Source organism: Phyllopteryx taeniolatus, chromosome 17 (genome assembly GCF_024500385.1).
Source record: "Phyllopteryx taeniolatus isolate TA_2022b chromosome 17, UOR_Ptae_1.2, whole genome shotgun sequence".
In the NCBI taxonomy this organism is placed as follows: Eukaryota; Metazoa; Chordata; class Actinopteri; order Syngnathiformes; family Syngnathidae; genus Phyllopteryx; species Phyllopteryx taeniolatus.
Genome location: NC_084518.1, coordinates 22,326,026 through 22,349,308, shown reverse-complemented (window position 1 = coordinate 22,349,308; position 23,283 = coordinate 22,326,026). Strand labels below are relative to the sequence as shown.

Sequence of the window (23,283 nt, the reverse complement as noted above, 5' to 3'; positions counted from 1 at the left end):
ATCACATCGGCGATGGTGTTTTGCTGCAACCGTTTTCCAGACCTTTGTTGAGGAGGGCCACGGCGGTGTGGCAGGCCGAGGCGTCGTCTGCCATTTTGTCCTCCCCGCCATCCTCTGATGTGACGCAACGCCGCCTGGCGTGCCGGAACTGTCGCGTCACAAATGTCAGAAGGCGAGAGTTGAACCTGCCACCAGACAAATAGGACGCATCATTTAAAGACACGCTCGGGTTGGATGAAGGAACGGGGCGTGGCCTCTTACTTCATGATGATAATGTAGATCACGTACATTGTCATGAGGAGCAAAGACTCCCACCTGCAAAGCAAAAGAAGTCGTTACTAAAGCACCACAATAAAAACGAAATCGAGCAAAATGAGTTTCACTTGTCCTGACTATGCAGTATGAGCATGAGAGCGACTTTTGCGCTATTTATCAGTCAGCCATCACTTTGCTTTCTCATCAGCAACAGTGACATGCAGTACTGATTTAATGACTTGCCTTTCGTGCCCTGAACACTCCATTTTAGTGTAAGGAATACATTTTGTCATGCATGCTATAATGTTGTACGGTACACATACTGTACAGTAGAGTGCATATGTTATGGAAGAGATATTACACTTAATAACATGGGTACTATATATACACTGTCCATAGTTATACCTCTTATCTGGATTTGTTCGAATATGACTTTTTCAATGTGCAATAGAACTATTATGTATAAGTATGCATATCAATTGGGTATATTATGAATTCAGCATTATATACATACTTCCCACTTTGCACTACTTGTACCAATATGACAGCAGCATAACAACACTATATTACTTAGCACATACCAAAATCTAGCATTCCAGGTTTTTCCCTCTCTTGTTGAGATTTAAATGCATTTTAATTCCTTGCCAAAGCTGCTCGATTTGTTGGTTGTTTCGACATGATTAATACCAGTGCATATGTTTGAATAATGCTGCTGTGACAATTTCAATTCTCTCTTTTTCGCTAATGTTCTACGTTCCCTTTCAAATTATTTCCCTGTTTTTCCGGGGGCAGAGTGCTGAAGTGCTTGCAACATACGCCTCACAGTTTTGAGGTTCAGGGTTTGAATCTTGGCCTTTTCCAGTCTTTTTCTATTCCAAGCATGCTGATTAAGTTTACCGCACTCCGTGAAATACAATTGGGTTCACGTAAAATACAGCTTGAAGACCTTCACCAAGCACATCGGCATTCAGTAAAAAGTCACCGTAGTACATCACCTGGGATTCCGTTAAGTTTGAGGCTAAATCAGTGGTTTCATTAAACCACATCGCACCTCTGCCAGATGCAACGGGAGGACAAGCTGATTTGTTGATTTCTGGAGCACTCATCAGCTGACGAGAGTTTGAGCTTGTCGTTTGTCTTCAGATGGGTTTTAGTCATGGAGACAATACATTGACGTTTCACTGAATGTCGGCCTAAATTGACACGTTCATCCTCACAACCGACAGTTCATAAGCGAGGGCAATTGTGTACGTGTCCCTCGAGGGGAATTTTGCAAAAAGGTATGACAGCAAAACAAAACAAGACTCACCAGACAACCACAGCATCATAAATTACCTTGAAGAGAGGACAGATGATTACAATCAAGAGGACAAAAAGGTCAACCCAGTAGGGCTGAGCGAGTCATCCATTTTATTGATTCATTATTGCAGAGGATGATCTTTTTTAAAAAGTGTCTTCTGTAATTCAAAGCGTGTCCTTGCTGACGTGCACTGCTGGCACTAACAAAATGACTGCAAACAAAGAGGAGCGAGTTTACAAAAGCTGTGTTGCCAACTTCACTATTTGTATTATGGCAGCTATTTTTCCCCAAAAAGTGACTTGTGACTTTCATTCCCGCTAAGGAGCAGACAACATGAGCGGAATCATTTTCAGATTCTTTTGCATATGACAAGGAGCCAGTTGGAAGGCAATCACTGAGTCACTCCTGCTAAATATTGCCAAAGACAGGTGCAAAAAAAGTCGAAAACGAGGGCGCAGGACAACACGGCAACGAGGGTGGCACGATACAAACTTGCCCATATTTGGCGCTGGTTGCGAAGCACACGAACAAAAAGTAGCCTGGTGCCTTTTCCTTGTTTGGTGTAATGTAGGCCGTAGCTCTTCAATACGTATTTGTCACCGTTTCAACGGGAAGCCCTGGCTTTACTTAGAATAAAGAGGTGGGGGAGGATGAGACGAAGGGCAGGGGTTCATTCGGTTCGAATGGCACAGCAGGATCCGAGGGAGGTTAGGCTCATCCGCGAGCTACAGGCGTTGAGGTATACGTCGGGCTGAGCGGTTTCTTTTTACCACGTCGTCTGTCTCGTCTCCCAGACATTTGGGACTCTGTAATACCGCATTAACTAATTGAACTCTAATTTGTCCTCTTGCTGTGTTCACTCTGAAATGACTCCCCCACCATCTCTCCTATGGCTTGCGCTGAAATGTCGTCACAACGCGCTGAGCCCAAATTGGAAAGTGTTCAATAGCGGAGGGCTGCCCACCCCCCCGCGCGGCCAACCTCCCCGACACAACTTTGTGCGCTCGCTCCGCGGCAGCACAAAGAATAGGTTGGCTGTGCTAAGTGCAGTTTGAAAGGGCCTTTCCTCTTCGACAAGACATTTGGACCAACTGAGCCGTGCGGTTTGACAAAAGGGGAAATATTTTTTCCAAGTTAATTGATTTTTTTTATTTTAACATTATCTGTGAAGACCAAAAATTGCATTTCTATTATTTATTTCTTCAAGGAGAGGTGGTGGGGGGGGGGGGGGGGGGGGGGGGGGGGGGGGGGGAATTAGGTTTCGGTTTACTTTAAGGCCATAAGGCCCAGCCCCACAACATTTTAATATTGTACATTGTTGGAGAGAAGATGCATGCAAGTCACCCCGATGAGCGCCAGCACAGACAGGATGTAGTAGGAAGAGTCTCGAAACAACGACCACCACGTCAGCGTCACTGTCTGTGGAAAGGCACAGCGTCGTCAGGCTGCTGTTCAGTCCGGTTGCGAGAGTTTAATCAGAACGTTGTTTTGACCTGGCCTGCAAAGATGCCGCTCAAGCCGATGATGACCAGGATGTTGAAGACGGCCGAGCCGACGATGGTGCCCACGCCGACGTCCCCTTTAGTGATGAAGACACCTGACGAGCACGATCGCACATGACTCACTTGAGCTTTTACTGAAATATGCCAAGGAAAATATTAAAATAGAAAGAAATGCCCCTGAGGTGGTACGATTAGATATTCGAACAGAAATTTAAGGAAAAATTTAATCACACAAGCGTACTTGCTGTTTTTTTTTTTTGCAAAGAGGAAGCGTCCTCAACAAGGGGTGTTAAGAAAACACACATTCAAAGCAAGCGGCACGTCCGCAGTTCTGAGGACCGGGGTTTAATGCCCGGCCCCGCCCGTGTGGAGTTTGCATGTTCTCCCCGTGCCTGCGTGGCTTTTCTCCGGGCACTCCGCTTTCCTCCCACATCCCAAAAACATGCGTGGTAGGTTGATTGAAGCCTCTAAATTGCCCGTAGGTGTGAATGGGAGTGCGGATGGTTGTGCCCTGCGATTGGCTGGCAACCGGTTCAGGGCGTACCCCGCCTCCTGCCCGATGACAGCTGGGAAAGGCTCCGGCACCGCCGCGACCCTTGTGAGGAGAAGCGCGACAGAAAATGGATGGACATTCAAAGCAGTGAGACTCTAGTGTGTATGAATCAAAGTTAAGGTACCGTTCATTGCTTTCGCATTTTAAAATGGTTAACTTACAAAATCTGTGATACAAATACCGAATTAATTCCGCCATTCAACTTATTTATACAATCGTATGGCCGCTAAACTTTTTTTTTTACTGAAAGCCTTGCTCGTACTGAAAAAGGTTTCATCATGACATCCCAGGATCAATCCATTTCCATTCTTTTCTGAGAATGGAGTGAAAAATGTATGATGTATGATGTAAGTGGCCATGCAGTGCCAATCGCTCCGCTACAGAATTTGAGTGCAAATGAGGACAGTCCAGGAAGTTCTGCGTATCGATATTAAGGAGTGGTCCCAAACCAAGCAACTCAATCCCATAGGCGCGTGTCCACGGAGACATACTATTGAATCAACAGCACCACAGATGCTTGTGATTTATCAGAGGTGTAATCAGGCTGGAGGGAGGATGGAGGGAGCCAGCCCGACACTCCAGAGCAGGACGGCGAACCCCATCTGGTTAAGAGGGATTTGCATTTCCAATATTGCTTATGGGAAATTTGATTTGAACAATAACCATGAAGAGCACTGGTGGTTGGTTCCATTGTGTGGGGAAAAAAATGGTGACATTGAGGTGAGAACAAATTTGTCACCAATGAGCGATGTGAAGAGCTCCGGAGCAGAGCTTCCTGCTGCCATGAATGTTGCCCCGGCAACATCCTCACTCAACTGTAGATTCTAAGCACGGGGAAAGAAACAAAATTGTTAGAACTGTTAGAATATTTGTAACCATTATGAAAATAATTACTGTCATTTCTCATGTCTAATGCGCATTCTTTCCCCCCCAAAAAATGTCAAAAGTCAATAGTGCGCATTATACATAGGTATAGGGGAAATGGAAAAAAACCTTCACATTTATAGATGTATGCCGCCATCTAGAGGTTATGAAAAAGCTGTACACTTTCATTCCAATATGCCACCGCCACCTACAGGTTATGAGAAAGGTGTACACTTTCATTCTAATGGTTATGAAAAAGCTGTAGCCTGCATTTTCATTCAAATATGACAGGGGTACGTATGACTGCATATATGTACAGTTGTGCTCATAAGTTTACAGACCCTGGCAGAATTTGTGAAATATTGTTTTTTAAAATATAAGTGATGACTGAACATTGATCATTGATTTCTTTATGGTTATGTTTTTCATCTTCGTTCCGCTTATCCTCACAAGGGTCACGGGCGTGCTGGAGCCTATCCCGGCTATCTTCGGGGGGGAGGCGGGGTCCACCCTGAACTGGTCGGCAGCCAATCGCGGGGCACATAGAAACCAACAACCACTCGCACTCACATTCACACCTACGGGCAATTTAGAGTGTTCAATTAATGCATGTTTTTGGGATGTGGGAGGAAAGCGGAGTTGCTTATGTTTTGTTTGGTAAAAATGCTTTTCTGAAATGCTTGACAGTTTAATTTGATCGATCCATCCATTTTTCGTACCGCTTATCCTAAATAGGGTCGCGGGCGTGCTGGACCCTATCCCACCTATCTTTGGGCGAGAGGCGGAGTACACCCTGAACTGGTCGCCAGCCAATCGCAGGGCACATCAGAATCAGAATCATCTTTATTTGCCAAGTATGTCCAAAAACACACAAGGAATTAGTCTCCGGTAGTTGGAGCCGCTCGAGTACGACAACAGACGGACGGTCAATTGACACAGAACACTGTTGAGACATAAAGACATTGAGAAAAAGTCACTGAGCAATAAAGGGTTGCTAGTTATCTGGTAATGCCGGTACAATTATTTTGACAATTGTGCAAAAGATGCAGAGTCCTCTAGCACTTAGAGCAGTTTGAATGACTCATATAGCAATAGGGCGCCGAGACTTCAAGGAGTGGATGCGGTTGAAAGTGACGAGTAGCGCGATCATCTGGGACAATGTTGCAGATACTCCTCAGTCAGTGTGCAAGTGGGGCAGATGCTACTCTGGTATGAGTGGCCAGTATCGGTCAACAAGAGATATGCAAATAGTGCAGCGTGGCGAGACGACTACAGTGAGTGCACGAGTCACGTATAATTGGCCCCACAGAAATGTGACAACAAACTCAGGACAAAAAGAAATTGGCAGCATGTTGCAATGGAATTGTAGGTTAACTGTTTAAGAAGTTGATTGCAAGAGGGAAGAAGGTGTCGGAATGCCAGTTTAATTTGAATCCCATTCAAGTAAAAATTCAATGTGTTTCGCCTGACCTTTCATGTTTTCTTGAAAGAATTGTACCCAGCTTACAAATTCTTCCTGGGTAAGCCATCATATGAGCACAACTATGTGTTTTCTAATTTACTACATAAAAGTAGGGCTGTGAATTTCAAAATAAGAGCAAGTAAATTAAAAGAAAGTATTACGTGTTCAAATAAAGTGCTTAACTCCAGAATAATTCTTTGAAAAAACTCACAAAATACACAATTGATTGTAAAAATACATAGGTAGAAGGGTTTTCCAGAATTTTGAGGTCAACTTTGGGGGTGCGTATTATACATGGGTGCCCATTAAACACGGGAAATTGATGAAATGATTCGTCAAGCACAGACAATCTCACCTCAGATATTTTCTCAAGGGAAGGAACAAAGTAGTCGTCACAGACGATGGCCAGAGCATAGAACATGTAGATGGCCTGAAGAGACACACAAGCGCATGGATCAGAAGAGGCAAAACACCAAGATTCTTTAAACACATCCTCGATTTAGATTCAAAAGCGAGCTTTAGGATAAACTGTTGCATGCTTCAGTTTCTATTTCATTGTAAACAGTCTGAAAAAGTTGACCTACAAACTTTGAACAGATGCTGTTGAGGGTTGCGATGAAGCAGCGTGTCACGCGAGAGGTTGTCAGCAGGAGTACAAAATAATGAAGTGATATGATCCTGCAACACTCACACAGAGGACGTGCAGTAAGACGGCTCCGTTCTTCCTCTGCTCCTTGGTGAAGATGTCCTCTGGAAACTCGTGGATGGCTGCAAGGCACAGGCACGGTGATGGAAATGACGCCTGAACAAACCCAGTACTTCAACGTTGAAATGAGGGAAAACACGTAGCATGGTTCTGTCCTAATAGCCTCCATATTTCATAGTCAGGATAAACTCTTTGCCTTTGGTGCTCTGGTCACACCCAAAGAAAATCACAGTTAGAATTTAAACCCTTACTCAATTTAAGAAGCGTTATTATCGACTGTAATAGCGAATGGTGGCAACACAAGTCTGAACTCATTTGCCGAGTTGGTATTTTGTGCTCAGCAGGAAGCTGTGCTAGGAGTGTAAAAAAAACAGTGGAATGGATCATAAAATCTTCCCGAACATTCACACACGTTCTCTAAGGAGACTGTCTGGTGTCCGATATGCATGGAGGCATCACACAGGAAGTGAAACCGGCAGCTGCTTCCTGTGTGTCCTCAAGTTAAAAAAAAAAACACCTCAATGGATAACGACAACTGCGCTTCCCCCTCCAGTCTCCAGAGAACGATATAGTACTCCAGCTCCAATTTACAACTCGGATCCGAACGAGATGAATTGAAACTACTGGGAGCGCGGGGGGCGTAGGGGGAAGTGGGCTAAAAATAGCTGTGTGCTGCGAGCCCACAGAGGCTTCACAAACTCACAAAAAAAGGAAGGCACACGACAATACAGACATCTTTTGTGACGCAAGATCTGAGAAACGATCTGTGACAGTCCCGTGTCAGCGAGGGAGGGTGGGGGGATCGGAGGCCCCCCCGCACCACAGGAGGAGGGAGACATTCGGCCGTGTGGAGCTGGAAAATGTAAATGTTTGTGCAGTTATGTTTGGACTTGTGCGCCTGTGCCAGAGTGCAGCGCTGACTGCCTCCCTCATTACTGGGCCATCTTTCAATTGTCCGTACACAACTGACAGCAGGTTGGTGTGTTTTCTCAGGGCTCAGGAAGAGAAACAGCTGATGAGCTCAAATTGTGGCGGCTTAGCATGTAAACTGTCATGTTATCGCACAAGAAGAAGAAGAAGAAGCCAATATGAGGCTGTGCGGCACCTTCTCAAACCAACTGTCTAAGCCTAACCATCATGCTGTTGGTTTTCTTCCACCATCCTCCTCTCTCATTAACCGGCAGCCTGGAAGCCATCCAGGCTGCTTCGAGCCATGAGATTCAGGCAATCTCAGGTGTTGCTGTAACATGGAGCGCTCACGGACCCTTTGAGGAGTTGCTCTGGTGAAGGCTGTTGCCACAGCAACGTTCTCCGATGGGGATTTTGGTTCTTTTTCTTTTTGGATGGGTGGCAGTAGGAAGCCAAAGGCAGGAGGTGGTGCAGGAAAAGGGGGAGGGAGGTGGGTGTGTGTCTTTCCCATGGCTAGAGTTTATGAAAAATGTGACAGCAGCTCGGGACTGCAATGTCTAAAAATATTTATTTTTCCTTTACCAACTCTCAGGAGAGGCCTGCGAGAGAGCGCCGGGAGAACGACAGAAAACAGACACAAACGATCGTGGTTTAACGATGCTGTGTTTGCACTAAAAGCTCACACTGAGTGCGTGTATCGTACCTGCAGCGGTGGCGTGACGCACGTCATACGATAACTGACAACACACGTATCCTCACACCACTTACATCGAGAGCATCTTTTTGCTCGATGACTTTTTACTGCCGAACAACAGATGGCAATCGCTTAGGCTCCCCCACCAAAGGTATTAGAACACCGAGGCCAATTTCTCCACTCTGGCTGTAAACTCAAAACATTTGGGGTTGACATTAAAAGATGAATAAGAAGAGGTCAAGAGTTCAGCTTTTATTTCCAGGTTACACAACTACAGTATTATTTGTATTGGAGTTTTTTTGTTTTTTTTTAGGTGAGCTAAAGCAGCGATTCTCAAAGCGTGGCTCCGGTAAAGCAAGTGAGTTACCTCTAATGCTAAGGCGTCAGACTCAAGGCCCGGGGGCTAGATCCGGCCTGCCAAATCATTTTATGCGGCCCGCGAAAGCAAATCTTGTGACAACTTCCGTGATTCTTGTCAAATCTGAACCAAAATTTCCAAATTGTCCATCCATCCATTTTCTGAGCTGCTTCTCCTCACTAGGGTCGCGGGCGTGCTGGAGCCTATCCCAGCTGTCATCGGGCAGGAGGCGGGGTACACCCTGAACTGGTTGCCAGCCAATCGCAGGGCACATAGAAACTAACAACCATTCGCACTCACAGTCATGCCTACGGGCAATTTAGAGTCTCCAATTAATGCATGTTTTTGGGATGTGGGAGGAAACCGGAGTGCCCGGAGAAAACCCACGCAGGCACGGGGTTTCCAAATTGTCATATGTAATAAATGTTGAGCTATGGTAAAAAAAATATATATATATTTTATATATTTTTTTTTAACCAAACCACCTTTTACAGTAGCTTGAACAATAGCTGAACAAACAATGATCCTTGACTTCTGATTTCAAAACGAGCTTATACGCTTTCAGTCATAACGACAAAAATGAGTTTGACACTCCTGCTGTCGTGGTATGCGAAATAATTAATGCCTAGGTACAGTTGAGATGTATTTCCTATTGCATTTAATCTTTAGTAACGGTTTGTTTGAATTTTTTTTCTTCATTTCGGAACTTATTTTATTTTCATGTGCAATACATTTGAAACCATTAGTACTGTTTTTTATTTTGTCAAATGTAGCAATTATTCATCATGTTAGAGTGGCTTACAATCATTTTCAGGACTAAAACCTCTGTCTCGCTTTTAATTAACACTTGGGCCTTCTGCACGAGAGTATTTTACTGTTGCTCATGGTGGTGATACTTGGAGAGCTAAGTACTTTTTAGGTAGCAGGTCTAAAACCTTCCACTTATTTCTGCTGACAAACCCCTATGTTGATTTGGCACTGTATTTTGTGGCATTATGTGATAGGAACAGATTTTTAAAGCTCTCCCCGTCAGTTTGGTTTCATCTTTCTTTGACATTAATCCCATTTTTCATCATTGAAACCAGTTCCCAAGTGTGTTTAAAAACGTCTGACTCAGAGGTACGCAAATGCAGAGTAAAGCTTTGGTTACCTTGACATACGTGCAAAATCTGCTTCCTATAAATGCAACATTGTACGACTGAGTAGCTATGGTTCATTCCATGCTTGACAGCAACTTTATTTATATATGATTTGTTATTATTCTCGTGCAATCAGAGACGACCTTCGGGGCTCTACAATGTCAAACAAATTCCTCAGATCGACAGATGTTACAGTGAAATTTCCACTTAGATGTTGGAGGTCGATGTCTCTTTGTAGCCAATCAGGCGGCTTGGGAGGGAGGCTAAGGTGAGGGGATCGATTACAATGTCGCCAGGGTGCCGAGGCGTCCAGTCAAGTTATCGACCAGTGCGCCAGCTAAAGCGGTAGCGTGCGTTGACGCACGCACATTGTGCATTTTTTATTAGGAATTAGAACAATTCTATTTCATCCGTGGTGTGTAATGTCAATTAAATTATGCATTTTGTTTTTGATTTTGCCATCCTTTGAGCTAGACTGAATACAACACAGATGAAAAGAGAGGCGGGGTTTAAACCAACCTCGTTTTTAAACTGCAAACATATGAACATACAAAAATGTAGACACCCCTGTTCAAAGGCCAGGTTTTTGCGATATAAAACAATCCATCCATCCGTTTTCTTTTCCGCTTCTCCTCACTTGGGTCGCGGGCGTGCTGGAGCCTATCCCAGCTATCTTCGGCGGGAGGCGGGGTACACCCTGAACCGCTCGCCGGCCAATCGCAGGGCACATAGAAACAAACAACCATTCGCTCTCACATTAACACCTACGGGCAATTTAGAGTCCTCAATCAACCTACCGTGCATTTCTTTGGGATGTGGGAGGAAAGCGGAGTGCCCGGAGAAAACCCACGCAGGCGGGGGGAGAACATGCAAACGCCACACAGGCGGGGCCGGGATTTGAACTATGAGGCAGATGTGCTAACCGGTCGCTCACCGTGTCGGCCCAAGATAAATCATTTCAAATATTTTCCAACATTAATGTGACCTATAACCTGGAAAACTCATTGGGGGGGAACCCCCCAACGTTTAGAGAGGGGAAGTCAAAATAAACAACTGGCACAAGTGTGCACACACTCGCATAACTGGGGGTGTGGCTGTGTTCAGAAATAACCAATCACATTCAACATTTGTGTTAAATGGGAGTCAGCAACTCAATCCGACCGTAACACATTGTCACATGCGCATTTTGGGAGTTTCAGTGTTTTCTTTTTCTTTGTAAGATAAGATGAAAGTCTTGCTACCCTAACTTATAGCCCGGACACGTGAAGAAGATTGAAGATTGTTGTCACATGTACTAAACAGCCAGTACTAGTTAAAAATTCCTGCAGCTCCTTCAATGTTGCTGTCGGCCTTTTGGCAGCCTCGATCCCAGTTTTCCTCTTGTCCTTTAATTTAATTTTGGAGGGGCGTCTAGTTCTTCGTAATGTCACTGTTGTGCCATATTTTCTCCACTTGCACCGCGGTGGCTGTCGTCACTGTGCTCCATGATATATTTAATGACCATTTAAATTGTATGTGAACCTTTCTCCTGACTGATACGTTTGAAAAATGAGATCCGCCTGATGCTGTGGAAGCTCTCTTCGGACCATGACTCCAAAAATGGCAGGAAAGGCATACTAGAACAACTGAAATGTATTTGGGGTAAATCAGAGGGACTTTAAATGGTTGCAGGTTTGTGCTGACTCCAATTTAACTCATTCACTGCCAGCATTCCCAGTTAACATGGATATTTGACTTCGAAAGCAGTCAATGGCATTTTAAACAAAGCTCCATCCCCAGTTAGAAGAGGGTGTGCACACGTTTTTATTTACGAGTTTATTTTGACTGCCTCTCGCTTGAATATATATATATATATTTTTTTTTTTTTTTTTTTTTTTTGTCAATTGTTCTATTAATGGTGGAAAAAGTTTGAAAATGATTTATTGTCTTATTTTTCCATATCACAAAAAAAAAAAAAAAAAAAAAAGAATGGGAACAGGGGTGTGAAAACTTTTTTATCCACTGTAATAACGTTGCCATTTTGTCAGCTTGTACCTAAAGTGGTGAGATTCGAAGATCCAAATACAATTTCCTAAGATGAAATCATCTTCAAAGAAACTTTGATCTGACTGCCACTTGCTTTAATAAACGACCGCAACAAGCCTTGATGACGCATTCATTATGAGACGTTTTCTTCCTTTAGCCAATTAGGATTCAGTGCCACTCACTACTTGTGGCCTATTTTAGTTCAGTGCAATCGTCTGGGCTTCAGAACTTAGCATTTAGTTGCCTAGCAACAACCGCCGCAGGCTCGTCAGCTGAAGATGGACCGCGCTGGCTGCTATCTAGTCAGGCAGAGGACAGATGAAAAGATGGGATAATAGAGCCTGGTGTTGAACATCAACTCGCAATCCCCGAGATGATATCCCTTCGGCTTCTTCATCGCAACCGCATAATGGATTACATAACGGCTATCGGGCCTCGCGCTGCGGAAGATGGCGGCTACCTGGACCCGCTGCGTCCTAAAGCTTTAAGCTCTTTCCCGGCTTATGTTCATTCATTTATCTACATCGTGTCCTCACGGGACACAATTAGGTCGAACTCACCGTGTCGGCCCAAATCAACTTCGCGCCAATGCGGCCGTTACGTGTCCCGCAGAGACGCAGTAACTCACGTTATTGGATTTGCTATGCTAGTTATTGTAATGAACACAAATGATTCTGCATGGAAATTGGCGCATTCGCCATGTCGCGTTATGCCATTGGTAGTGGTTCGCAAGGCGCGTGGGATCAATTCTCATCATACACACACTGTGATCTTGTGGCGATAGTGTCAGTCCCCGGCCTAGGATACGCGGCATAGAGAATGCCTCCATGGCTGAATGAACATATTGCTTATGAAGAAGCAAACTGCACAAAATTGTGCTTGGAAATGTTTAAAATCACTCATGCGTGCGTCTTTATCATGTGCCCCCAGAATACAACGGACACATCAAAAGGGGAATTTATAGCAAAAGAGGGATATTAGCATCATTTCATTTGCATATACATTGATCAGACTGAGCCGTAATAATGAAGAAGCAAAGACCGCAATAGCTAGATGGCTGAATATGGGGAGCACCGTCACAATGGGAATACAAATAATGAGAAAATGAGGAAGTTGTGCTCTTATCTTGCCATTCATCGTGTTACCATGAGACTGCTTTGTTGTGAAAGTGTGTCGACAGTCGACATGTCGGCTGAAATGAGTGAGGATCAGCCGGCTAATCAGCTTGCCGCCGCCGTCGTCGTCGTCGTCGTCATCATCATCATCATCATCCCTAGAGTATACCTAAATTATGAAGCGCATTCACCTACAGGAGACTGACAGAAATCTACGCCTTCAGACCATTTTGTCTCCTGCGTGGCTTTCTTTATGTACGAGTGTGACTACACAAGGTTAGATCACTTGTGGGCCGTGCATTTGGCACTTGGTCCTCAAGCGGGGATTTACATGACTTAATCCAGCTCTAAATCCCACCGATTTCACTTCACAATTACAGAAGCCATAAATAGTCAACAAAAACGTAATATAACAGCATGCAACATCATCCGGAGAAGTTCCGAATCAATATTCATATACTAACTTGACACACAAATGCATACAATTCACCAGAGATCCAGACCGTGTTTTGCAAGTTGAACTTGGGTTGCTCTGACCAACCAATCAGGGGATGACAAAATGCCGATGTTATTGTGGGCCAGCTCGCTACCATGGACACAAAACGATGCCGATGTTTAGAGGGGCGACTGACCTGCTCTGTGTTCTTCCATACTGTGGTTGTCGGACACCTGCGTGAGCCTGCGAGTCCATCGCGGCGTGTTGTCATCCACGCCTAGCGAAGTCTCTGCTGCAAAAACAACACAAAGCCGATCAGGCCATCACATAGATCACATGCAGCGTGCACAGTTTCAAGTTATTCCGGTGGCCATTGTTTCTTTCCCTTTATCAGAGGGGAACCAAGCGTTTTGTCCACGTGTGTAAGGCGCAATCTCGCCGCCCTCTTTGTCAAAATCTCTTTCATTTAGTGACACCATTCTATACTGGTCTAGAAGAGAAAAAACAATTGTTGATGTTTATTCCGATGAGATGTAGAGTAAGGAGACTACGTGAGGCAGCAGCGAGCGTAAGAGCAGTCAGCTGTAGTGAGATCTTTACTCACTCGTGTACTTTAACTCACTGGTCCATTCCTCGAGAGCTTATCTCTGGAGTGGGAACACAACAGCCAATATTTCTCGTTATCTTCCCCGCGGGAATGAAACACACAGAGAGCTTTCCACTAAAGGGCTGAGGCGATAGTGAGATTCTGTCGCTTTATGGCTGCCTGGCGCTCTCGCGCACCTTTGTACCTTCCGGCTCAATGAGCCCGTTTTGCCGAGAGGAGACGAGGACGCTTTCGTGCCGCGGTCTCAAGGGGAGATCGGCCAGTGCCAAATTGAAATTGGTTTCCTCCACCATTTTCACACAAGTCTCCGCATTTCCTTCACACACAGTCCTGTTTAATCGGGTGACGCCGTTAGGTACGTTATGCTCACATACATCACGCATTCTCCTGCGAGACATTTTTCATAGTTTGGTTTTTTTACTTTCTATGATGACAGCAGCAAAAATAAAGTGCGGTATTAAGACACAGCAAACTATCGCCACAGTAAGATAGTTTGAATTGTACAGCACCAAATGGGATGGTAGTTGAGTGTACATTTGATTCATTCCAAAAAATCATGACATGAGGGAGAGTTACAGGTCATTATTTTAAGCAGTAAGCATGCAAGAAACAGATGGCATAGCTTATTTTTAGGACAATCGCATTACTCGACGAGAGTACATGTCACCTAATGCACTGTATGTAACTCAACATACAGTACCACAACACTGCCTCTCTGTTGCTCGTCTCGGTAGCAGAAAGACAACATCTGATGCTGTCAATCACATTGCGGACTGATCCTCAGGCATCGCTAAATAGCTCCGTGATCATGGACAGGAGGATCATTATTTGTATCCCTTAGACCTGTATTGTGTGATTCAGGTATAGCGTGACCAAACTCAAGTAGCCAACTAGCTACTTTAATTATAGTTAGCTTAATGTACTAACATTATAAGTCCTGCTCATGGAATACTGTACCATAAATGTGCAACTAAAATAGTTTACAACCAACAATCATCACACAAATTCTTCATGGAGTGCGGCTGTGCATGTTCTGCAAGGCACATTTTCAAAAGGAGTACAAAGTAGATGGTCGTTGGGTTTTCCTCTGTTGGCAGGGCAGAGTGACATTTGTTTTATTTCTTTTTTGAAATCAAGTTAGTCATGTTGCTCCATTTTGCAGACTCCAAGCTGAATGAGCACATCCATAAATGGTGATACAAGAAGAGCTCCATGTGTAACGTTGTCCGGGTATGGCCAAAGTAGCTTGGCTGCCACGCTTACGAACAACAGATCGCTTGTTTGATCCGGAGCTTTTGAGCCGAGCAGACGCGCTCCTAATTCTGAGGTGAAGTGGAAATATCAATGACACGGCTACTTTGATAGGATCCCATTAGGAAATGCACCTGACTGAACAAAAATAAAGTTCACTTGCTATTATACGGCTCTCACACACACACACAGGTGCAGATGCTGCTGATGACTAGCCGTGGACAGGTGATAATAGGGGGGGTATTTTTACAGGGTTATGCTTTGGCTCTAAAAATGTTTGACATCAATTCTTTGTAAATCTACAAGAATATAGGTAGATGCATTGAGCAAGACAGACGTTGGCATCATGAATTATTAACTTCCTTTGACACGGAGACAAAAAGGATAAGCGCTATGGAAAACAAATGGCTGGATGGACATTCTAACAGTTTTGAAAAGAATAATTGTCTCCTAAAATATGATTGGGTAACCGGTGGATGTGATGCCCAATGACTCGATCTTGACAAGCCACATGCATCTTGTGTAATCTTCCTGCAGCAGCAACAACAAACAACTTGACATTTGAAATCATCCAAAACAGAACCTCCACCACCTGTTATACTGTCGCAATTTCTTGGTTTTTTTAATGGCGCATTTGACTCATGGTCCATTTACGCGTGTGCTCTCTACTTTGGATAACTAAATGCACTGTAGGCTACTTTGATTCCATTTCAATTGTAAGACTAAATGTGATATTTCGATAATCACGCTCCATTTCTTCTAATATCTATATAATATAACCTTTCCAGTATCACGCAATGCATTTCTAGCCCCTCACTGCAAACGACGACCACAAAAGCTCCCATCCATCCAACCCTTTTTTCAGCTGCTGGGCACATATGGAGACAGACGACATCACTGAGTCGGAACTCCAAAATAAACATACAAATGGAACTTTTTCAATCCAAACTGAACATTACTAGAATTCTTATACATTACGTTGATTATGTAGATCATGTGCAGGCATAGCAAATGGTCTGTAATTCTCATGAGTATAGCAGTGATTCCCAGTGTGACCATTATCCATCCATCCATCCATCCATCCATCCATTTTCAACACCGCTTATCCCGGTTAGGGTCGCGGGACGCCGGAGCCTATCCCGGCTGACTTCGGGCGAAAGGCGGACGACACCCCGAACCGGTCGCAGGGCACAAATAGACGGCGGACAACCAACCATTCGCACTCACATTCACAGCGTCACTGAGTGGGAACTGAACCCACGCTGCCCGCACCAAAGTCAGGCGAGTGCACCGCGACACCATCAGTGACTGTGACCATTATCCGATTTCACTTAATTGGTCCAAAATGCAGTTATTTAATACAACTAAAGTTAGTTTTGCTCATTGATCTACACTTCAACTACAATTCAAGTTTCAACTTGAATTGATCATCACATTGCCTATTCAAACAGTGTTGTTTGCACTGGAAATGAGCGGAGGTGTTCGCAAACACGTCTTCACCGGGCTGTGTGTGCGTGCGTGCGTGCGTGCGTGCGTGCGCGCCGGAGGTCTCGCCTGGTGCGTGGATGACCTGAGCGAGCCACAAGACGGCGAGCAGCCCGACTCCGCAGCAGCAGAACCGCCGGAAGGGCCGCCGGTGCCTCGCTGCTCTCATTCGTGCGCCGGCAGCATGTCGCCAATCATCAACATCTGTTGCGCCCCGTCTTGGAACTGCTATCCGGGAATAAAAACTCCGACTAATGTCCTAGCAGCTCGCTCCCGCGGTGGCGAGGCGCTGCCGAACGTGGGAAAGCAATCAACGAATAATAAGAATAACGATCACCACTTTGGTTTTTCAGCGAGCAGGCCGGGCCGCTCCGGTGCCAGCTCGTAGCGAGTCACGGAATAGTGGCGCGGCTGTCGGCGCTCGCGGGAGCAGACTGAAAGGTCGACAGCAGCCCCCGCCGTGAGTTGCTGAGTGAGAGGCAGCAACATGCTGGGAGCCCCTCCGCCCCCCTTTTCTTCTCCTCCTTCTTCTTCTTCCTCTTCTTCTTCCTCTCTCTCTCTCTCAGCGGCCACCAGGGGGCGACAGCACCCTAAATGTCTGTTCCACGAAAGTGTGTTCATTTATTCCCCAAGCCCAACAGATCCATTCTCTTCCTCTTGGCTGAACTGCTTCTTAGTACATGTTGATGTTAGATTTTTGTCCAATTACCTTTCATCGTGTATGTGCTGCCACTAACCCTAACCCTAACCCTAACCCCAATGTGACCCGGGCCTTCAGAATCAGTAGTGCTGGCCGGTCTATTCGCAATGGTACTACCTCTTTAACCCTTCCCATTTAAAAATTCCTTGTCCCTCGATGATGTCAGCATTTTCCAAAAATGGTTACAGTCATCTACGACTAGCAATCGATGTAGCGATCTAGCTGCACATAATCTATTTCATAATCAGCGTCTTTGGTCAGAGTATGATGTATGTGATGTTATTTGATCATTTGATTCCAAACTGCTCCGGGTGATGAACATGACATGGTACAGTTGTGCTGTTATATTGCATTTTTGTATACTATAATTCGTGATCGTGGTGGTGTTAGAGATGTCAGCAAAAGTCCCCATGAAGGCAGAGTTACCAAACGCTCCCCTAAATGCCATGATTTTTTTTTGGGAATGCTTCATCGTACACATTGATGACCTTTTGAAGAGAATTCACCGATTATCCATCGTCGCAAGCAGACGTACACTGCTTCCACCAACAACAGGGACTAGAACAGAGGAGCTAGTTTACAAAAGCAGTCAGTAGTCCAACGTTAGCGATATGGTCGCTATATTTAGCGTCATTTCCGACCACTTTGGCAACTATTTCTTTTTTATAAAAGCTACTTGCGACTTACATTTTCACCAAGAAAAAGACAACATGAGTGGAACCATTTTCACATTGCGTTTCGTCTGGTGGCACACAATCATGCAGTCAATCACGTTGAACATTCCCAAAGGCATGCTGCGAGAGGTGCAACAATACATCGATTCATCGAGGACTATTTTGATAATAGCGTAATTGTTTAGAGACCTTGTTGAAATGAAAATTGTCCACATCCTCAGGATTTCAGTCTCTCAATGTAAATATTCTCAAAGGCAGACTGATGATCCATCCATCCATTTTCCGAAACCGCTTCTCCTCACGCGGGTCGCGGGCGTGTTGGAGCCCATCCCGGCTATCTTCGGGCGGGAGGCGGGGTACACCCTGAATTGGTCGCCAGCCAATCACAGGGCACAAACAACCATTTGCGCTCACATTCATACCTATGGACAATTTGCAGTTTCCAATTAACCTACCGTGCATGTTTTTGGGAGGAAAGCGAAGTACCCGGAGAAAACCCAGGCAGGCCCAGGGAGAAGACGCAGAACTGCGAGGCAGCTGTGCTAACCAGTCGCCCCCACCGTGCCGCCCAGACTGATTATTTTAGGGTTGAATCAAAATAAGACATTTGCAAACCTCTGCTTTTACTTTGGAAAACAAGGATCAACATTTGTGCACATTTTCTGACGTTACAGACCAAACCCGTACTGAATAAATAATCAGTGTATGTTTGTGGGTTTTTTTTTGAAATAATGTCCTGTTTATGAGTAAAGGTACGGAAATGCAATTTTTGTTTTAAAATGCGAGTAATCGATTCATTGGGGGGGGGGGGGAAACTTGACAGATGAAACGATGATTGAAATGATCGTCACTTGCAGGCCTGTGGCGCCCATTTAAACATGACAAAAGCAGTGATGTTGAAAACATTTGACCTGAGGTAGGTGCTTCTGTGGTCTGTGCTCCAAAAGAGAAAAGTGCATGAGGTATGGGGGAATGCAGCATGCCTGTGAGATTGAGAACCACCAGTGTATGCCACAGTCACGTGAATGCTTCTTTGTCTCTAGGTGCCCTGCTATTGGCTGGTCTCTCGTCCTGAGTTAACCCCGCCTCTCTTCTGCCCTAAAGTCAACCGGAATAGGATCCAGCTCACCCGTAACCGCAATGTGGATGAGAGTCACGGAAAATGGATGATTGGATACATTTGAAGAAGGTTATAAGAAGTTTCCAAAAGAATGTGATGATAGACTACGTAATGTTACACGTAATTGTGCAATGACAACATCACGCCAGGGCAACGTCGTTCAGCAACAAACGGAGCCGAACCCTTTACCAACAGCACCTGAAAATGGTGCCACCCTCGCTTCTAATCTAAAACCGAACCCCTTAATTCAGCCATTATAGTGCCTTGGCCTTATAGCAGGAAGTTACGTTGCAGACAAAATGATCGGCAAAAAATACTGAAACCAATGATTATTCGCACAAAATCCACCATTCTTGGTTTTGTTGGAAGTCAGTGAATTCACTTCTAACACGACTTTTAGCACATCCATCCATCCATTCTTCACGCGGGTCGCGGGCGTGCCGGAGCCTATCCCAGCTGTCATCGGGGTACACCCAGGACTGGTCGCCAGCCAATCGCAGGGCACATACAAAACAACCATTCGCACTCGCGGGCAATTTAGAGTCTCCAATTAACGCATGTTTTTTTTGGGATGTGGGAGGAAACCGTAGTGCCCGGAGAAAACCCACACAGGCGGGGCCGGGGATTGAACCCGGGTCCTCAGAACTGTGAGGCTGACGCTCTAACCAGTCGCCCACCGTGCCGCCGACTGTTGTCACAAGGTAACAACAATTCCAAGTCCAGTCCAACTTGAAATAGATTTTAAGCCACAGGAGTGTTTGCTAGCTTTGATGATCCAATAAAATAAGAAGAAGAGCAAAGTGACGTCACATGAAACACCTAACGGGTACCAGTGGCCAACTCAGAATCTGATTGGTTAGCGTCGCCGTCAGTCAGCAGCCAATGCGTCAAGGCACATTTTCCCCCTCACCTTGGCAACACATGGCTAAAGTTTATTGGGAGAAAAACTAAATTCGGCAGACTAGACAGAAAGGTAAAAATAGTAGACTATTGGGAACAGGTAGAACCCATGTTCATTTAAAAATGTAAAATCATCGACCTACAACTGACAACCATCCAGCGTAATGTCGGTTTGGTTGCCAGCTGTAAAGTAAATGATGCTGGCCACGTATAATTGTTTCATCATCATCATCATCATCATCAAGACTCGAGTTGAAGTGTTCAACTGCAGTGCCCCCTTGTGGTCAAACGGCACGCTTCACTCTGAACAACCAGGCACAACTTCATGATTGGTTTCGGTTTTTGAAAGCATCGGTATCCGCCCTCTTCGAAGCGCAAAACATCAGGCAACAAAGTGGATTTGCTGCACACGCAAGAGCGAAAGTGAAGTCTAAACACACATTGGGTCAAGATTTACAGCTGAGTCAAGCTGCTTTTTTAGCTCTTGTGTGTGTGTGTCAAAGTGGATCTCTCAGGGAAGACTCCATCCTGTGCTTCAGCCCCAAATAAAGACACAGGCCGCCGGCACACTGTTCTCATCATAAGTCCTCCCAATGTCAGTGCAGGGAGGAGAAAGCATTTTTCTTTGACTGATGTTGAGGGAAACAATGACACGGGGAAAGTCCACGGCAATGGAGTGTTTGTATGGTGGTGTCGTACTGTATTGCGAAGACAGCAGCTTTAGAGACCTTTTTTTGATAAACGGCACCCCACTAAAGTTTACATCCCCACAAATGCTACTCTTTCCCTTTTAATAATTCTCAGATGATGAAAATTGGCAAGCACTTCTTCAGTACATTGTTCGGCTTGTAAGTGAAATGACTTTTCAGATACGATTTATTTGCAAACTCAATGCCTGTAATTGAGTGTTGAGAAACAAAAGGACATTCAAGACATTCGTGTCTGTTTCTACTTGATTGCTATGCATCAGGTCACATCAATCCAACCTTTTCTACTTTAATTCAGGTTTAGAAATCAATGATTCACTTACAACTCCAGAGGTCAAGCCTCAGCTTAAACCGACGACGACACACATCATCATCTCAAATCTGTTTCGGGCACACAGCAGATGAAAGATCAGATGTTCAGATGCTCATCTGCAACTGAAACCTCAAGTCAGTGCAACCATGAGAAAAGGGAGCTGGCTTAACATACAACCATTTCCAGGGAGGCCCAAAGTCAGAGAACTCACACTTTGACCGTCCTGTCAGGATGTTGCTGATTAAGGCGTACCTAATGGTGTTTAAGACCTTGTGAAAGCGAGAATGCACGCTTTACAGATATGATTTTCATCATTGCTGGCTTCCTATGATAAAAGAAAGTCACATTTTAAGCCAAGCACACATTTCACACTTTTGTTTTTGTTTTGTTTTTTAACCAATAACCCTAACCCTCAAGTTTAAACAGCTACAATAAAATCCACATTTGCATGAGTAATAAGTTACATTTTGACACACACACACACACACACACGCACACACACACATTCACGTACAGAGAGGGTGAGTTTGGATGTTGCTTGGCACATTCTCATGCTTCACCGACCTCTTACAATCTAAACAACAATACGAGACACAGTAAGACAGTAAGTCTTATCACACCAATAGTTCAGTCCGGAGGCTTCAGCATGTCCACAAGATGATACATCTATATAACAGGAGCTGTACAGAGCATCCTGACATACTAATAATAAAGATTAGATTCATCATTTAAACTGTATATACTGTATCTTAATATGCTGGTACCAAGTATTCACAGTGACTCTAAAATAATGTTACAAGAGAGAGTTTTTACACGAAACCAGAGCATGGAGAGTCTGAGCGGATGTTTCAAACACAAGTGATAGAAGGGTTTTGATTCGGTTGGAACTCGGAAGAGCTGCCTAGGTGGGAGTTGGCACTGAGGAGAAGCAGCCAGTCTCTTTTTCAACGCACCTTGTTAGCGGTGCCTTCAGCAGTGGGCGCAAAAAAAGGTGAGGTAAGAGAGAGAGAAGAGCACAGGCAGGAAAAATCCAATCCAATCCAATCCAGTCCGTGCGTGCGTGCGTGCCTCTGTCCAGTGCTGATTTCACCCAAAAAGTGCAAGAATGAATCCAGAAAAACACAAAAATGCACATTAAGTGGGGAAGATTTCCTCTCACTGCTACCCCTCATAAGCCAATACAATATTCTGACTATTATAGTTCGATATTGTGTTTTCTACTACAAGATGTTTCATTGACACCTACTGCTATAAAAGCTGCCGTTTGGCGTGATGAGGCCAGCAGGAGGAGAACTTCTACAGTATGGCTGCTACAATATTGAGGGAGGTTCCAGGAAAACAAGTTGTGGAGGAAGCCGCTCTTTCCTGCCATTGTGTGTCTTCCAGTGCGCGCACACACACACACACACACATAGGCTCAGCTCGTTTTTCCTCACATGGGCAGGCTTCCTCGTTTTCATTTCATGAAGGGACTATTAGGAGAATCCCTTTCTAATACTGAGAAGCAAGAGATTGGCATCCTTACATATGCAACCTCGTGGTTGCCTAGAGAGGCTTTGCCTTTATTTATTTTTTAAATTGTGTCTTTTAAAACCTTCCACACTAGAAAGTAACGCAATTCTTCACATTTAAGTGCTACACACACACACACACACACGAGTGTATGTGATACTATATGCCGTACGTGTAGACTTTTGGTCAATTTTCAGATAAACATGCTATACGGTGTCTCTCAGTCGGAACTTAAAAAGGAAGAGCCGATCAGCCCAGGTTGTCAAGTATTTGAAGCAAAGTACAGTAAGAGATGCACACACATGCTGCTAACACACATACGCACACACGCACGCACACACAAAGAGATCACACTGGCATAGCACACTAACAGCAGCCAGAAGTACACACTTGTAAGGGAATGTCATGACTTTGCATACACCTTAACCAGCAGGCAGGTCCAGTAGTCACTGTTTATGGAGGATGCGCATGTGTGTTGGAGGACTGAGCACACACATTACATCATTCTGCTGATTGTTGTCGGCGGAGGAGCATTTAGTCGAGGCGGCGTGTTTAACAGGGCTTGTTGACGTTGCACAGTAGCTCGGTGACTTTGATGAGGCGCGCCACCGTGCTCTGCGACTCTTCCTGCAGCCGCCGGTTGTTCTGCCGCAGGCTCTGCACCTCGGCCTGCAGCACCGCCTTGTCCTCCTTCTC

General features: G+C 44.9%; 2 protein-coding genes across 6 annotated transcripts in view; both read right to left on the bottom strand.

The window, feature by feature from the left end:
- The window catches only part of LOC133467740 (sodium/potassium/calcium exchanger 3), a 27,644-nt gene extending 6,428 nt beyond the window's left edge, over window positions 1–21,216 (bottom strand). The window contains exons 1-10 of one of the 2 annotated variants that reach the window (XM_061752948.1): window positions 21,086–21,216; window positions 13,515–13,610; window positions 6,628–6,704; window positions 6,292–6,366; window positions 4,350–4,434; window positions 3,049–3,152; window positions 2,900–2,974; window positions 1,565–1,590; window positions 262–315; window positions 43–185 (exon numbers count right to left, since the gene is read on the bottom strand). In XM_061752948.1, coding sequence (XP_061608932.1) covers window positions 43–185; window positions 262–315; window positions 1,565–1,590; window positions 2,900–2,974; window positions 3,049–3,152; window positions 4,350–4,434; window positions 6,292–6,366; window positions 6,628–6,704; window positions 13,515–13,533 — 658 coding nt within the window. In that variant the 5' untranslated portion in view covers window positions 13,534–13,610; window positions 21,086–21,216. Of the gene's footprint in view, window positions 1–42; window positions 186–261; window positions 316–1,564; window positions 1,591–2,899; window positions 2,975–3,048; window positions 3,153–4,349; window positions 4,435–6,291; window positions 6,367–6,627; window positions 6,705–13,514; window positions 13,611–16,730; window positions 16,865–21,085 lie in introns of those variants that run through there. The other variant, XM_061752947.1, reaches the window with a different exon arrangement.
- Window positions 20,832–23,283, bottom strand: part of sipa1 (signal-induced proliferation-associated 1) — a 37,029-nt gene continuing 34,577 nt past the window's right edge. For 3 of the 4 annotated variants that reach the window (XM_061752944.1, XM_061752945.1, XM_061752946.1), the window contains one exon: window positions 20,832–23,283. In XM_061752944.1, the coding sequence (XP_061608928.1) occupies window positions 23,140–23,283 (144 nt within the window). In that variant the 3' untranslated portion in view covers window positions 20,832–23,139. The other variant, XR_009785307.1, reaches the window with a different exon arrangement.